At 48.4% G+C, this 17,156-nt stretch overlaps 1 protein-coding gene across 1 annotated transcript in view; it reads right to left on the bottom strand.

Moving 5' to 3' along the window:
• Slc15a3 (solute carrier family 15 member 3) overlaps positions 1 to 13,405 on the bottom strand; it is a 16,502-nt gene extending 3,097 nt beyond the window's left edge. Inside the window, exons 1-5 of the mRNA XM_005369650.3 lie at positions 12,281 to 13,405; positions 6,941 to 7,218; positions 2,608 to 2,755; positions 977 to 1,078; positions 310 to 478 (exon numbers count right to left, since the gene is read on the bottom strand). Of these exons, the coding sequence (XP_005369707.1) occupies positions 310 to 478; positions 977 to 1,078; positions 2,608 to 2,755; positions 6,941 to 7,218; positions 12,281 to 12,838 (1,255 nt within the window). The 5' untranslated portion in view covers positions 12,839 to 13,405. The remainder of the gene's footprint in view (positions 1 to 309; positions 479 to 976; positions 1,079 to 2,607; positions 2,756 to 6,940; positions 7,219 to 12,280) is intronic.
• Between the last annotated feature and the right edge of the window lie 3,751 nt (positions 13,406 to 17,156).

The following is a 17,156-nucleotide window of genomic DNA, read 5'->3' as shown; positions in this document are numbered from 1 at the left end:
CCCACCCACCCACCTATCTATCTATCTATCTATCTATCTATCTATCTATCTATCTATCTATCTATCATCTATCTATCTATCAATCTATCTATCTATCTATCTATCTATCTATCTATCTATCTATCTATCATCTATCTGTCTTACCTTTCAGACAGTCTCATGTAGCCCAGGTTGGCCTTGAACCTTCCTGAGTGCCAAGGACTCTCAGTGTGCACCATTTCACCCAGTGATATTCACTCCCTTATACTGTGTGTCTTGCAGGCAGACTCTCCTAACTCAAGGTCTGAATGAACGTGATGTACCACGCACCTGCTGCAATGATCGAAGTAAACCCAAAGAACATGCCCAGGGCCATCTTCTGCAGAGCTGATGGCAGCAGCTTACACCGCAGCAGCAGAGGATCAATCAAGTGGTCCTTGACTGGAACCAGAACCAGTACCACCACAACATTGGCCAGCAGGAGCCAGGCTTCTGGGATCTGGGTGGGAAGGGGGCCAGGAGACAGGTTGGCAGAGCAGAAAGAACTCTGGGCTGGACCATGCCCCTTAGTAACCCAGGGCTGGTGCTCCTGTCCCACCCCACCCCCCAGAGTTCTCAAGTCTTCTCAGCTGTGTAACTAAGGGACAGGATTACATCAGGGAAGGCAAAGTTCTTCCTGGGTACGCAACTTTCTATCATGAGCACAGCGTGGAAAGGGTCCCAGGGAAATAGTGGGAAGGCAGATTGAATAGTGCCCTGTGTGTGCACTGGAGGGTGAGCAGCAGCTTGTCGGGGGTGGGGGACACCAAGCCTGAGGTCCTGTGGGCAACTGGCCATGCTGAGAGAGGGATTGGGTATTATGTTCCTCCATCCTGCTGGTTATTTTCTTGTGTCCTAAGCATGCCACACCACTGAGGGGTTGTGCGGGGGGGTTGCAGGCAGGTCTCACAGGATGCTCCCAGCATGGCTGGGGCTGACCACACACTTACTCTCTTACCCTGTAGCTACTGTTCTCTGTACTCAGAGCCAAAGAGCTATTGGTCCGGAAGAAGTTGGGGATATGAAGGTGAAGACCTTGTAGGACGTAGGTAGACTGCATCTGTGGAGAGATGGAGGCAGGTTGGGATAGAGCTGGTCACTGGACCTCTGGCTCCAGAAGGCTTTGGGACAGGTATTCCTCAGCAGTATCCCTGGGCAGCTGGCCCTTCCCCCAGAGAGGAAAAGGCACTCCCAATCCATTTCATATTGAGAGACAGCCTTGGCGATGAAGTTTTCTGATGTCCTTAGGCTACGAGCAATCATCACAGACATTCCCAGAGCCTGGCTGCAGCTGCTCAGATGGCCTTCCCATTGTGTCTCCACGTCTTACACAGGGTGGGTATGGATAAGTGTCCAGTGAAATGGGGAATAATGACATGACTGTCTCCATTGGGAGTTGTCGTCTGACACTGAAGCCAAGCTGAGTCCTGAAGATTGACACAGCCAGGGTAGAGGTACTGATCTGCCAGCATGGCTTTGGACACAGCCGCTGGAAGGGACAGGTTTGGTGGCCCTGCCCCTCGCTATACCAGACATTGGTACTCTAGTTGTCATGAAGTGGAGGGGTTCCAGGAGACTTCTGGCAGGATACCAGACAAGGGGGTGCTCTGGGGTCACCCAGGGTAGCAGCTACTTGTTAGCCATTGTAGAAGGATGTCAATGTCCTGACAGTTGGTATGGGCATCTTCACCATGTTCCTGTATCTTATGGGACAGTCTGTGCCACCCTAGAGTAACAGGCTATGATCCTATCTTGGGCTTTCTCCATCCAACAAAGAGGGTGTGAGAAGCAATGGCCTTGTTACTTGGGGGTAGGAGCTGGGAATGGAATAGGCTGTGGGAGATTCATACACTATGTGAACATGTATTGCTGTGATTGGTGTAATGAAAAGCTGAATAGCCAATAGCTAGGCAGGAGAGAGAACTCTGGAAAGAAGACGACAGAGTCATCAGTGAGAGGCAGAGAAAGCAGCGTGGCAGGTAACAAGCCACACAAAAGAACATAGATTAAAATAAATGGGTTAATTTACGTTATAAGAGCTAGTGGGACAAGCCTAAGCTAAGGCCAAACTTTCATTATTAATAATAAATCTCTGTAGCCGGGCGGTGGTGGCGCACGCCTTTAATCCCAGCACTCGGGAGGCAGAGGCAGGCGGATCTCTGTGAGTTCGAGGCCAGCCTGGTCTACAAGAGCTAGTTCCAGGACAGGCACCAAAAACTTCAGAGAAACCCTGTCTCGAAAAATCAAAAAAAAAAAAAAAAAATAATAATAAATCTCTGTGTCGTTATTTGTGAGTTGGAGGTCCAAAGAAGAATCCAACTACAGGATTACGTTGCTGCCCTGGCTCCACACATGTGAAAACGCATGTGCACATGTATGGTGCACATACATACACTCATATGCACACTAAGTCTATGTACACATGCACATGTGCACACACATGGACACATACACATGTACATGTAAATGCTTGCACACACTCACACACACCATTACCCTGGGGAGGTAATGCTGCAGGCGTTTACAGCAAAGGCTGAGCCTATGAGGGGCTGGGATGTCAGGCCCCAGATCAGAAGGTGGGGTGCCTACCTGGAAATATACCATCCAGTAAGGCACAAGAGTCACCATCACAGGCAGGAGCTTCACCAGCACCTGGAAGTTGGCCATGTCTTCTTGTGGAGAAGGACCCCGTGGGTGAGACCTCTGGTCAGGCAGCAGAAGGGCACCTTCAGAGTCTCTGTAAGGCCATAGGAGAGAGACAAAAAAGCAGCCACAACTCAGCTCTCTCTAGCACTAGAGCCACCGTTTCTACCTCAATCATCCTCCTTCCAGGATCCCCATTGAGAGGCCAATGAGATGACTCAGCAGGCAAAGGAATTTGCCTTTAATCTCAGTTTAATTCCCAGGGCCCACACAGTGGATGGAGAGAACCAGTTCCCAGATCCCTGAGAATCCTAGCCACTCCACCATCCTTCCCGTGACCCCCACTGGTGACGGTGTCGTCAATGTCACCCAAACTATCACGAGTGGCTTCAGACTTTCACCACTCTCAGGCTAAAAACAGCTTTTGGGGTTGGGGGAGGGGGAGTAAACCCAGAGAGGGAGGAAAGCAGAGTCTTCAGGGATTTTGTTTTTGTTTTTGACTTGTGGTATCCATTTGTCATGAGAACCACAGGAGTCCCAACACAATCTAACTCAAGAGTCTCCCACAGATTTGATGCACCCCAACTCCCTTGCTGCCGACCCAGGTCTATCCTCAGTGGACTTAGCAGCGGGGTGGAGAGCGGAGGGAGAAGCGAAGACGGAAGAACCATCACCAGGAGACCAGATAGTCTGACCAGCACTGCGACCTTTACCCTTTGCCCTCAAGCTTTCTGAACCTTTCTCATCCAAAAGCCCTGAGCTGTCCCCCGAGACTCCAAAACGAAAATGTACAGCTGGTCTCCTTCAGGGACAGCTGCCATGAAACTCCCCCTCCCAGCAATCAGTGCTGTTCCTCAACAGTGCTGTGGTCTGTTTCTCTTGCCAGATCCAGCCTGGCTTTGTGACTCTTTACTCCACAGAGAGAGACTGATGTGATGCCATGCTTTGCAAAACCTGCAAACCTTAAGAAAACCCACAGCTGCTTCTATCACCCACCTTCTGGAACATTCCTCCTTAGAATGCTCCTTTTCCCATCCCAGACACCATCCCCGAGAAGTGCAAGCTACAGACGAGGCCACGGGAAGAAGGCCAAGGGAAGGGGAGACTTAGGCTTCCACCATCAGTCCCAGCTGAGCTCTGAGCTCACCATCTCCTACCACCGTGTGAGAATGTGCTAGACTCTAGCCCTTTAAAGCTCCCAAATGACCTGGTGATGTTAAGAGCAGCGGAAGCCACACCCCACTAACCATAGTTGCCCACAGCATTTGAAAGAGAATGAAAAGCTGGTGCTTGAGTGGAAAGTTGCGGTGTGGTTTGTGAGGCAGTAACGGCTAATTAAAACCACCAGACTCCTCGGCACCTGTACCTTCAGGGACTGACCTCCAGCAGCCCAGCAGGCTGGGGAAGGCTGGCACATCACCCTTTTCTCAAGACCCCACTGACCCTGGCTGGAACTGGGCCCAGCCTGGAACAAGAGATAGATTTGCTTGGCAGAAGTGGTCAATTTTATGCAATAGAATTTATTTCACCTAAAGCAATGAAATTATGAAATCTGAGGAAAATGGATGGAACTGGAGAGCATCATGCTGAGTGAGGTAACCCAGGCCCAGACAAATGCTGCATGGTCTCCGTCATAGGGAGATCCCCCCTGCTGACTATTACATAGGTGTATGTGTGCATGAGTGTGTTTAGATGTTAGGAAACTAGAAAGGGGACCGGGAGAGAAGAAAACAAAAAGAGGCTTTAATGAGAGGTTAGGAAGGGATATAGGACACGTGATTGATAGGAAGGGAGAAGAGAGACTAGAAGAGTACAGTAAGGAGTGGGGTCAGGGAGATGAGGAAGGGGAAAAACGTATGAAAACGTCACAAGGAAACCTGCTGTTTGGGAAGCTAATTTAAATATTTATTTACTTATTATGTATACAATATTCTTTCCGCGTGTGTGCCTGAAGGCCAGAAGAGGGCACCAGACCTCATTTCAGATGGTTGTGAGCCACCATGTGGTTGCTGGGAATTGAACTCAGGACCTTTGGAAGAGCAGGCAGTGTTCTTAACCGCTGAGTCATCTCTCCAGCCCCTTGGAAGCTAATTTAAAAAGAGATTCACACCTTTAATTCAGCACTCAGAAGGCAGAGGCAGGTGGATCTCTGCAGTCTGGTCTACAAAGTGAGTTCCAAGACAGCCAGGGCTGCACAGAGAAACCCAGAGACTGGAGGTACAACAAAGGAAATAATAGGTTAAGGCATTTGCCGCCAAGTCTGATGACCTGAGTTTGACCCCTGGGCCCCACATGGTAGAAGGGAGAACTGACTATCACAAATTGTCCTATGATCTTCATATGCATGTTGTAAGCAGGCACACACACACACACACACGCGCGCACACACACGTTGTGGAATATTTTGATCACACTCTGATACTCCCGATACTGCCAATAAAGTTTACCTTGAATCAGAGGGCAGAGTTAGCTACTAGCTGACCAGAATCAGCCATAGAGGTTTTAGAGAACCCAGGACATAGAGAGACACAGGAAGTAGGAGGGAGGGGTTTAGAGAGATTCACAGTCCTTTTGCATGGAGGAAGGAGAGAGAGAGGTCACTGGTCACTTCTCTGATACTTCTCTAATCAATCAGGTTTTTACCCCGATATCTGACTCCCAAATTTTATTTAATAATACGACAATATAAGTAATTGCTTCACACACACACACACACACACACACACACACACACACACACTACATTAAAAAAACAGACCAGATGGAAGGGATAGAAGGAGACCACCAAGCATTTCCAAGGACACTTGGAATCAGTTTCTCTCAGGTGTGAGCTCATGATATAGGGAGCCATGAAATTACTTTCTGAAGACTATTTCACCTGATAACAGGGTTGTTTATTTTGGAATAATTAGATCAGCTGTAGCTACACCTCTGACCTTTGCTCTTCGTCTTTTGTCCTGAGACTATCTGATCCTTTTCTTGTCCAAGAATGTCATCTTCTGAGACTCAAGAAAAGAAATAACGCCAGTGTAGTTCATATCTTGGGGTGCAGCACTGTGCCCATCACATTACCCACCCATCCTGACTGTCATCATAAGATCACCGGCAGTGTTTTTTACTACCAATCCCATCATACATCTCCACTGCTGCTGCCAAGACCATCACTGTGCTCTGCATTTCTCTTTTCCTTCTTAAAATTGTGAATGTGTGTGTACACATTCTTGTGTGTGTGTGTGTGAGAGAGAGAGAGAGACACAGAGAGAGAGAGAGAGACAGAGACAGAGAGAGAGAGAATGCTTCTGTGTTCAGTTCATGTGTACATGTGTCTCTGTTAGCTTCAATTGCCAACTTCTTCACACGGCTTAGAGTCACCTGAAGAAGGGAGTCTTAACCGAGGGGTTGTTCAGTTAAGATTGGCTATGGTGTCTATGGGAATTACCTTGATTTTTTAATTGATATAGGAAGACCCAGATCACTGTGGTGGGAACCATTCCCTAGGCAGGCTCTATAAAAAAAAGCCAACACAAGCCTGGGCGAGCCTTAAGCAGTGTTCCTTTATGGTTTCTGCTTCAAGTTCCTGCCTGGACTTTCTTGAGTGACGGACTGTAACCTGTAAGCCAAAATAAGCCCCCTTCTCCTCTAAGCTGCTTTTGACCGTGGTGCTTGTTACAGCAACAGAATGAGATTAGAACAGTGTGTGCACGGTCCTGTGTACGCTGGGGGTGCAGTGAGTGTCTTTCTTAATTCCTTCTCCCTATTGTGTGTGCGTGTGTGTGCGAGTGTGTGCAGTTGCCCATGTGTGCATGTACATGTAGAGGCCAGAGAATAACCTTGGGTATCATTTTTAGGAATGCTGTCTGCCTTCTTTGAGAAGGCCGGTAGCTCACAAATTAGGCTAGACAGGATGTTAAGCAATTCCCAGGGACTCACCTGTCTCTACCTCTCCAGTGCTGAGATTGTAGCTCTGTGCCACCATGAAGGGCATTTTTCTATTGGGTCTGGGATGAAACTCAGGCAAGCCTTACTGACTGGGCCATCCCCCCAGCCCAGTCCTTATGATTTCTAATTAGAAGATCATCGGTAACACCACTACCACCATCACCCCACACTTCTGCCACCAGCACCAGCAGCACCCCCATCATTTTCCCCTTAACCACCATCCTTAGTCACCTGGAGGGCAGGTTCTCATCAGTGCCAGCCCTCAAACAGAACCCAAAGCCCAACAAGCTGCATCTGGCATCCCCCAGGGGGCTTGGCAGCCACCTTTACCCTCTATTACCTGGAAAGACGCCAGGGACAACAGTTTTGGAAGGCAAGCTTCAGCATAGATGACACTTGGCTGCCTGTTGGGGGCTTGGTGATGAAGACAGGGGTGGCAAAGAGGAAAATGAAGAATGCCAGGGCCACAAGGCCCACGATGATGCTGTAGCCCCATAGGAAGCTGATGTTCTGCTCAATGAAGGCCACCACCAGCAGGGACAGTACAGCACCCAAGTTGATGCTCCAGTAGAACCAGTTGAAGAAGCGGCGAGTGGCATCCCGTCCGAGATCCATCACCTGTCATCCAGCCAGAGATGAGAGTGAGGGAGGACGCAGGAAGTCCTCTGTACTCATACATCCCACAGGGATGCTTCTGGGGTCAGCAAATAAGCATATTCCTAGTCTCTGATTACTAAATATATATTCAATAAATATCCATTAAATGAATAATAAATATTCTTTTTCATGCATGTGGTGTGCATATGTTTGCAAATATGTTTGTGTTTGTAGGCACACATGTCCAGAGGTGCACACACACACACATATGGAGGTTTGAGGTCAGATGTATCAATTACTCTTGCACCTTACTCAATGAGGCAGGGTCTCTCAGTCAAACCCAGAGTTCATCAATATGGCTCATCTTCCTAGCCAGGTTGTTCTGGGGATCCCATCTCTGTTGTTTAAGACAGGAATTATAGGCAGGCCACCAAGTCCGCTTGGCATTCTGTGAGGGTTCTGGGAACTCAAACTCTGGCCTTCATGCTGGCACAGTAAGCAAGTCACTTGCTGAACAATCTCCCCAGTCCATGCATACGTACGCCCTTCTCTTGAGAGCCAATTAAAGATGGAAACACTTTTACCCAGCTGTTTTTATATGCTCATGACACACATTGTTTTTACTGCCACCAGCTAGGCCATGCAGCAGATGTCTTCAGGGCCATGTTGTTCACTTCTGGATGATTTGCCCCTTTGTCTTTAAACAGCCCATGCTGTGTGTTACTTTCATAATCAGCAAAATGTCCATAAAAGTCTCTGCTCATCCCACACTATTAAACGTGATGGATGCCTACCACTGAAAGATTAGGCCGAGACTGGTTAAGAATTTTTTCTGAGGCTCGAGTTGCAGACTGAGTATTGCATGAAGCTTACCCCTTCTGATGTGCTAACCTTCCTTCTATGCATGACCAGACAAAGATGGAGAAATTGGAGGTGGGTGGAGGTGGTTCTAGGTGCAAGCTCTGACCTTATGAAAAAAAAAAATCTTTCTCAGGCCCCTTGGCAAGGGCAGATCTGACCCCAGGAGTTAGGCCACTCTACATACAGTAGATCCTCTACTCTGTCCTGCTGTCTCTGGCTAGCCACATTGGCCTCATTCCCGTTCCCAGTCTATGGCCCTTAGATTCTGATTCAGCAGCTCAGTAGGAAGACCCAGGCCTTCTTTCTGAAAAGCCAGAAGAACTGGGGGTTGCTTCTTAAATGACTCTCTGTGTTCTTGTTTGTGCACACGTGTGTGTGCATGTGTGTGTGTATGCATTTGTGTGCAAGTATACTGAGGTTTATCAATGTGTGTGTATGTATGTATGTGTGTATGTGCATGTATTGCTAGGGTTTATCTATGTGTGTGTGCACTGGGGTGACAGACATGTGTGCTCACACTGTGCTTTTTAAAAAAAAAACATCTCTTTTTATGTGCATTAGTGTTTTGCCTGCATTTATGTCTGTGTGAGGGTGTCAGATCCCCTGGAACTGAGTTACAGACAGTTGTAAGCTGCTATGTGGGTGCTGGGAATTGAACCCAGGTCCTCTGGAAGAGCAGTCAGTGCTCTTAACCTCTGAGTTATTTCTCCAGACCCCACATTGTGCTTTTTACAGGTTGTTGGGATCTCACTCAGGTCTTGATGCTTTTGTAGCATCTACTCTTACCCCTTTACCCTTTACCCCTTTACTGCCTTCCATGCTGAAGATCCAAGTAAGAGCCTCAAACACGCTACACATGTACTCTACCATTGAGACACATCTCCAGCTCTCTTTGACTTTTATTTTGAAACAGACTCTCATTAAGTTGTGGAGTCTGACCTTGAATTTACTCTGTGGCTTCTGCAAAACCTGTCATCCTCCTTCCTGAACGTCCCAAATATCTGGGATTCCAGGTCTGTGGTACCAGGCTGGCTAAAAGTCATCTTTCAACAACCACCAAATCTTAGGATTCATCACCATCCTTCTAACACGGAATACATATTTCCACTTACTAAGAGGATTCTCCCACGCTTTCCTTGCAGCTGTTGTGCTGAGGAAGCAAAAAATGTTTTCCTCCTTATCTAAATGTAAAATTATAATTCATACAGATGTGCTTCAAATTGCACTGCCTTTGGGATTCTGCCTTGGAGAAAGAAGGAGCGGCATTGCCGTGTCAGCTTACTGGGAACCCTTGCCTGGACCTTCAAGCAGAAAATTGAATACACCCCATTATTAACAGCTACTTCCATTCATTAATTGGAAGTAAGTACAGATGACAAGTGTAACTGGAAGGGGCCGGCCAGGCAGCCCATGCGGGATATAAATGAGTCCTTCCAGAGTAAGCGAATGCCGTGTGGAGAATGATGGATGGCCCTTCCTGAAATCAGCAACTCTGCTAAACTTGCAGCACCTATGGCTCTCTTCCAGATGGTGCCAAGCTCCACATATCCCTAGACCGCCTACCTAACCTCCCGAGTGTTGCGGCAGCCTGTCCTGTGCTCACCCAATCCTGTGGCCCCACCCATATTTCCACCACAGTAGAGCCATTTTTGTTTGTTTGTTTGTTTTGTTTCAGTTTTTTGAGACAGGGTTTCTCGGTGTAGCCTTGGCTGTCCTGGAACTCACTCTGCAGACCAGGCTGATCTTGAACTCAGGGATTCACCTGCCTCTGCCTCCTGACTGCTGGGATTAAAGGCGTGTGCCACTATCGCCCAGACAATAGAACCATCTTTAAAGAACTCAAATCCAGTAAAGTCTACCCTGCCTCAAGCCAATCCAGTGCCTCTACACTATCCTGGGAAGCAGGTTACCAAGACAGCAAAAATTACAGGGATGTGGGACAGGAAAGGAGCCCTCAACCCAGAGTCTGGTTTGAAGCCACTCACCAGATGAGAATCAAGAATTCCAGCACAATGAATGGTTGTTGTGATGGTTGCCAACATAGAAATTGTATTCATCTTATGGACAGTGATTTTATGTTTAAATAACAATGCCCGAGTTGAAGAGACAACTCACTGAATAAAGCTATAGATGTCACAGAAGGCTCAGTGATCTGGCCTCTGGGCAACCAGTTCTGCCGCCAGAAGGAAAGAGAGAAGAGGTGCTTGGTGGCTGAGGCCCTTGGAGGGATGATGAAAAGGCCATTGATGAGAGAACAGAAAACAGAGATGGCCTCCTTTAGGGAATTTTCATAAGCTTGGTCTAAGAATTCCAGACTGCTAGTGGCAGAGTTCTCTGAGCTGACAGAGCTGCCCTCTGACCCGAGCTTTGATGGGCTGAATCTCCATCAAAAGGAACTGCCCAGATTTGCATGGCTCTTATTAGCATAGGTGATATTGCACAACCAGATGTTCTATACACAGCAGCTTGTGTAACCTTCCAGAACTGTACACTACCAATCTGGGCTGCCTTCCCTCATGGGGCACAAATCACATGCCAGGAAATGCCCATAAGGAGGCTCCCCCTAACCAAATGGAGACCCACACATCATCACCCTGTGCTGTAGGTGGCATACCATCTACTCCCCTGCCAGCTCTTCTTCACAACACACGCAATATCAACAAACCACTCTTTATATTCTGTTTTGTAGAATAAGCTTGTTCCTTGCGTTCCAGCCCTTTGTAAGAGCTGGCCACCACTATCTACACCAGGGTTGCAGGGCAGCTGGCAGTGGGTAAGTAGTGGGATGTCAACGAAAGAATAAAGTTAGTAGAAGATGGGACATTCTTTCTGGCAAGTATTGGGAATCTCCTGGTCAACACCGAACGGGAGAGAGAGAAGCATGCCTGAGGTTCAAGCTGTCGATAAACGCCTGTCTCTCCAGTTCCAAGGGACCCGACACACGCTGCTGACCTCTGCTGTGCATCTGCTCACACACAAACAAATACAATACTTGTTACTAAAAAGGGCAATCCTCGGCAAGGACATCGGTTACTGTGAGGTGCCAGGCTGTGGATACCAACTGAAAGACATAGCTCATTTGGAAACTGCCTGACTGAGGAGTGCTTTCTGAGGGAAACAGATTGAATTAGAGAGAAAGTACGATTCACCCAGCGGCCTGATCACACTGCCAGCATCACGGGTCTCTCTGCGCATGGACACCTTGCCTTCCCCATGCCTGTCTATGACTGTTTCTGCATTCTGCCTGTGATCATGCCACTGTCTTTTAATAATATTCTCTCCTAGTTTATTTTATTATCATTGGTACTATTTGTGCATAGCTACCAAAACAGGACCATGGCAGCAAGGCTTTAAGTTCATCATTTAGCAAGTATTTATTTTCTGGTTTTGTTTTCCCCATATGCCACCTCATGTCCCAGGGGAGTGTCAAGGACTGGGGTCGAGGTATATATCTGGCTGCCCCTCTGACAAGGGGCACAGTGAGATCTGAATATGTGTGCCCACTGCCTCTGGTGTTGCTGGGTGAGCAGAGCCTGACTGGCCCCTGCACCAGCCGCCAAGTCCTAATAATACATTAGGATTCAATACAGGGTTCAAGGACCTGAGGCTCAGTGGCCTCGCCAGCCCTCCTGACCTGCTGCTCTCTGTCATCTGAGGTAAGCTGAGAGACTACAACACTACCCAGGCCTGGTGAAGGTAAAAAGGCCAAGTTAAAACATCGAAAGCCACGGCAGCTAGGCATGGCGGCTCACAGCTGAAATCCCAACACTTAGTAGTCTGAGCCAGGAGGAGAGGCATCAGCCAACCTGGTTACTTAATGAATTCTAGACCAGGCTGGTGAGACCTTGTGTCAAAATAAGACACACACACACACACACACACACACACACACACACACACACACACACCACTGGGGCAGGCACAGTGGCACACCAGCATTTGGGAGGTGGAGGCAGTAGGTTCAGGAGTTCAAGGTCTTCCACAGCCACAAATTTGGAGGCCAGCCTGGAACTCAGAGAACCTGTCTTTAAAAAAAAAAAAGGCACTTGGCCTGAGGCTTGGGGCATGGCTTAGAGGTGGGAGCTATGTCTAGTCTTACTAAAGATTGCATGACTGTCTTGAGAGCAAGCAGCTCTTCTGTTTTTATATAAGGAAACTGGTGCCGAGAGGGGAAGTGGTTTGTCTGAAGTCACTCTGGAGGCTAGAACCTCTGGCCACTCACCTGGTCAGCTCCGAACGAAGTGAGGTTGCTCCTGACAGAGCTGGCAGCCAGCGCCAGGAGCAGCAGCACCAAGTAGAGGGTGGTGGCGCAGTAGGGGCTGGACCAGGAACCTGGGCAGTCTGCAGATGGGCAGGCGGGTTCCAGCGGCGACAAGGGCATCTCTCCGCAGAAGGATCTGCGGCCATCGTAGGTGATGGTAGTAAGCAACAAGCCCGAGGCAGCCAGGTAGAGTACCAGGCTGAGCGAGATGGTGAGAAAACGGCCCAGGTACACATCAGCTAGCCAGCCTCCCACAGGAGACAGCAGGTAGGAGGCGCCCAGGAAGAGGAGTGTGGCCCTCGATGCCTGCTCGCCCTCCCAATTGAAGTTCAAGCTGTTGAGGTAGAGCACAAGATTGGAGGTGACGCCAAAGAAGGCAGCGCGTTCCAGCATCTCTACCAGCAGCACAGCTGCGGCTGCTGTCCTTCTCCATCGTCGGGGACCCCGCGGGCCTCGAGCCACCAGCGGTCGCCGCTCCTCAGATCTGCTTGGCTGCTCCTGAGCTCGAGATGTGGACATCGTGGGCCTCCTGTCTCGGTGACCCAGAGCCTCTCCTCTACTGCCTTTTTTCCTAAGCCGATTGCCCTCTTTTCTCCTCTTTTTCCCCTCAGGTCCCTCTCCTTGCTACCCAGATTCGATCTCCACCTTAATTTTCCATTCTCTCCTTCCACTCCCTAGTTCATCTCCGCCCCAGTGCTTCTACCCCTCCTCCACTCCCTCCTCCACTGCGGCCTTGTCTATCCCCGCACGCTATCACCCCCGCGCTCCACGTCTCTAACCTTCCCCTCCTTCCTGCTAGTTCACCCCTGCCCCCACCTCCCCTGCTGCCTTTTCTCAACTATTGTCCCCTTCTCTATGACACCTGAGCCTCAATGCCTCCCCCACAGGTCCTGCAACCACCTCCTCCACACCCCTCTTCGCTTCACTGCCTCTCTTCCTCCCCCTAGTCTCTTCTGTCTTTTCCTCCCGGCTCAGACTGTCCGTCTCTCTGCTTCTTAAGAAACTCTGGACTTCCCCTCTCACTGGCCCTGTGGCTGCCTGCGTCACCCAGTTTTTAGGAGAAATGAAAGTGTATGGGTCACAGGGTCTCTTGTCACTCAGCTTTCTAAAAAAAAATCTCCCTTCTTCTGGACTGTCTCCCGCCCACTAGCCCAAGTCTGCTGGCTTTCCCAGGACCAGGAGCGCAAGCAACTTTCGCTTTCACTCCACCCCATCCGCTCCCCATCCCACTTGGAGCAGCATCCACTTCCACCAGAGTTTGCTTATCACTGTAGTTAGGGACTTTGGGTGAGGCAGGCAGACACTGAGGGACAGCCTCTGCCTAGGGAGCCACCTTTGGTGGACGTTCAGGATCCTTCAACACAAACGTGAGGTAGTGACACTGAGTTCAGACATGCAGAGCTGTGAAGGCCACATGGTACATTTGGTGGCTGGAATGTCCTTTACCAGAACCAGAGACAGCCCAGTAGGGGTGGGGAAGGGAGGAAGGAGGTGACTGGATCCTGGTATCTGAGCCCCAGGGTCCCCCACTGCCTGTGTCAACAGAAGTGCTCACGGGCACTCTGCATTGCAAAAGCTGAGAAGGGGAAGGAAGTGGCGCCATAGGAGAGGCACAAGATTGATGGGGCACTGACCTCAGACTCAATCCCAGTCACCCTCTGCATTCCCCTCTGGCGGCATATAGGAGAGTAAAGAAGAGCCAGCTACACACCGACCTATACGCTTAGAGGGATCTGACTGCATCTCAACCCACTGAGTGTGGTCTGCTGACCTTTCTGTCCCCCCCGCCCTTACTTTGCTATCACCTGTCCAGACAGGCTCTTCCTCCAGTCCTTTATGTGCCTACTTTCTCTTCCCTTGGGTGTTCCTAGGGTCCTTCCCAGACGGCATGAGGTTAGCAACTGCCAAGAAGGATTTTCACCATCGCATTCAATAGGTCAGGCTGTCCCAGTTTAGCTATGGCTGAGCTACTGTTTTGTGCTCTGCTCCATGGTGGGAAAGACTCGCTATCAGGGCAGGCACCTTTGAGAACCTTTTGCCATTCATTCTGAGTACTTTCCAGTGCTTGGGAATGGCAGCTGTTCATAAAGTATTGGTTGAATAAATGAATCCAAAAAAGAACAAACTTAAGCAGCCGCATTTGCAAGAACAAAACCAGGAAGCTAAAAGCTAAAATAAGCTGCCTTGGCAAAGCCAGAGTCAACATCAAATACCTGGGCTTTAAACTTGTGTGTGTGATTTCATTTTTTGTTTGCATATATATATATACATATATATATATATGTATATATATATATGTATATGTGTGTGTGTGTGTGTGCGTGTGTGTGTGTGTTCATATATATCATTTTTTATTTTATGTGCATTGGTGTTTTGCCTGCATGCATATCTGTGTGAGGGTGTCAGATCCTTTGGGATGGAGTTACAGTTATAAGACAGTTAAGAACTGAGGGTGCTGAGGATTGAACCCAGGTCCTTTGTGAGAGCAACCAGTGCTCTTAACACTCCAGCCCCTGTTTGCTTGGTTTTTGAGGTAAGGTCTCATGTAGGCTAGGTTGTTCTGTAACTCACTATGTAGCCAAGGGTGACCTCGAACTTCTGTTCTTCCTGCCTCTACCCTCAGAATGCCACCATGTCCAGTATATGTAGTGCTTGGTAATTAAACCTGGGCTTTGACCATGCGTGGCTAGTACTTTACAGATTGAGCTACAGCCCCAGCCTGGGTTTTATTCATTCTTCTACTTGATTTTAGAGATGTATTTCTTTTATGTGTATGGATGTTTTACATGTATGTATGCATGTGTGTGTGTGTGTATGTATGCATGTGTGTGTGTGTGTGTGTGTGTGTATCTATACCACATTGAGTGCCTGGTCCTCTCACAAGTCTGAAAAGGATGACAGATCCACTGGAGCTGGAGTTACAGACAGTTATGAGCCACCATATGGATTTTGGGAACCAAACCTGGGCTTTTTGGGAAAGCAACCAGTGTGCTTAATCGCTATGCCATCTCTCTAGTCTTTCAGCCCAGTTTTTAACATTTTTTTATCAGGGAAGAAGCCCAGCTGTAACATAGAAGGAAGCATAAGGCTCAGGGTTTGGCGGTCAGAAAGGGGTGGGGATTGCACCCTGATTTTGCTTTCCACTGTGGGGAGGGATAATATACTTTGGTTAAGACAAAGAGAAGGCAGGGAGTAATGACACATATCATCAATCCCAGCCCTTAAGAGGCAGAGGCAGGTGGATCTCTTGAGTTCATGACCAACCTAGCAAGTTTCAGGACTGTTAGAACTACATAGTGAGACATGGTCTTAAATTAAATTAAATTGAATTGGCAGAGACAGTGACAGAAAAGGCTGCTCTCAAAAGCCGTCTCTATTGTGAAATATTCCTTTACACTGTGTGAAGATGTGTCACTGTGGTTTATTAAAATGCTAAATGGCCAATGGCTAAGCAGGAAGAATAGCAGGAACTTTCTGGAGAGAGAGAGCTCTGGGAATAATAAAGGTGGGGTTGCCAGCCAGATGCAGAAAGAGAACAAGACATACAGAGGGGATGTAAAAGCCAGGAGTCACACACAAACATGTAAATGACTAGGAATGAGTTAATTTAAGTTATAAGAGATAGTAGGAGTAGCCTAATCTATAGGCCAAGCTTTCATAATTAATAATAAGCCCTGTGTCATTTTTTTGTGAACTGGTGGCCCAAAGAAAATTCATCAGCACATCTCTGCCTCTCTTGGAAGATGTTTCGATGTTTCAGGATCCTCGGATACCAAGATGTGGTGATGAAGCTCAGGTCACATCAGACCCAGCTCTGTCCTCCACTAGCCACAGAGCTAGGCAGACATGACACGCCAATCCAGGAGAGTGAGACAAACGATAAAATTCACTAGATGTCACTCATCTTCAGGGAACCACGAAGAGAAAGTTTCCTCTTCTGCTGAGAGAAACCCAAAGAAAGCAGCAGAGAATGACGATCCCGGAGGCTGGGCATGACGGCGTGCCCCTGACACTCCGGACTTCTGAGGCGGGGCCTTGAGAGTCCTGAGTTCGAAGGAGGCCCTGGGGGTGTAGAAAGAGAAGGGAAGGGCATGAACACTCCTGTTCTTGGGAGGGGAGGGGCAAGTAAGAGAAGGCAGCCATTCACTTAGCCGGCACAGAGCAAGCTTCAGAAACTTTGTATCTGTTCCCACCACCAGGAGAGCCAGATGGGGCAGAGCAGACAGCTCAGAGCCAAGCACAGCTTTTTCTAGGGGTGGGGCACAGACTGTAGGCTGGCCCACAGAAAACAGCAGTTGAGAATATACCCCTCTATTGTCTTCTCTGTCCTCTTAGCTCCCAGGAATGAGAAATGTGACTAGCCATGTACTGGGATTAATGGGGGCAGCAATGAATTACCTCCCATCATGGTGACGAATCGCCCGAGGTCTGGAAACTTTTAAGGAGAAAAAGTTGACACTTGGCCCATGGGTTTAGTTCATAATCCCTTAGTCCAGATGCTTTGGGGCCGTGGTGACTCAGGAACGGTATGGCTGGGAACTTGTGGTGGATGGTGGCAGCTGGGAATCAAAGGGTGAAACAGGAAGGGCCTCCTCTCCCAAAGTCCCCTTCACGAACATCCAGTTTTCTAATTTCTTTCCACCAGGCCTTACTTCCTGAAGGTAGTGCGAATGTTCAGAAGCTTCAGAAGTACCAAGCCTTGGACACTTGGACCTTTGGGGAAAATCTTCAAGATATATACTGGCTATAGTGATAGTAATAGTTGGGTTTTTTTTCAATAATCTTTATTTATTTATTTATTCATTCATTCATTCATTCATTCATTCATTCATTCATT

The sequence above is a fragment of the Microtus ochrogaster genome, unplaced genomic scaffold (genome assembly GCF_000317375.1).
Source record: "Microtus ochrogaster isolate Prairie Vole_2 unplaced genomic scaffold, MicOch1.0 UNK56, whole genome shotgun sequence".
In the NCBI taxonomy this organism is placed as follows: domain Eukaryota; kingdom Metazoa; phylum Chordata; class Mammalia; order Rodentia; family Cricetidae; genus Microtus; species Microtus ochrogaster.
Note: the sequence above shows the minus strand (reverse complement) of the source record. Positions and strands in the feature narration are given on the sequence as shown.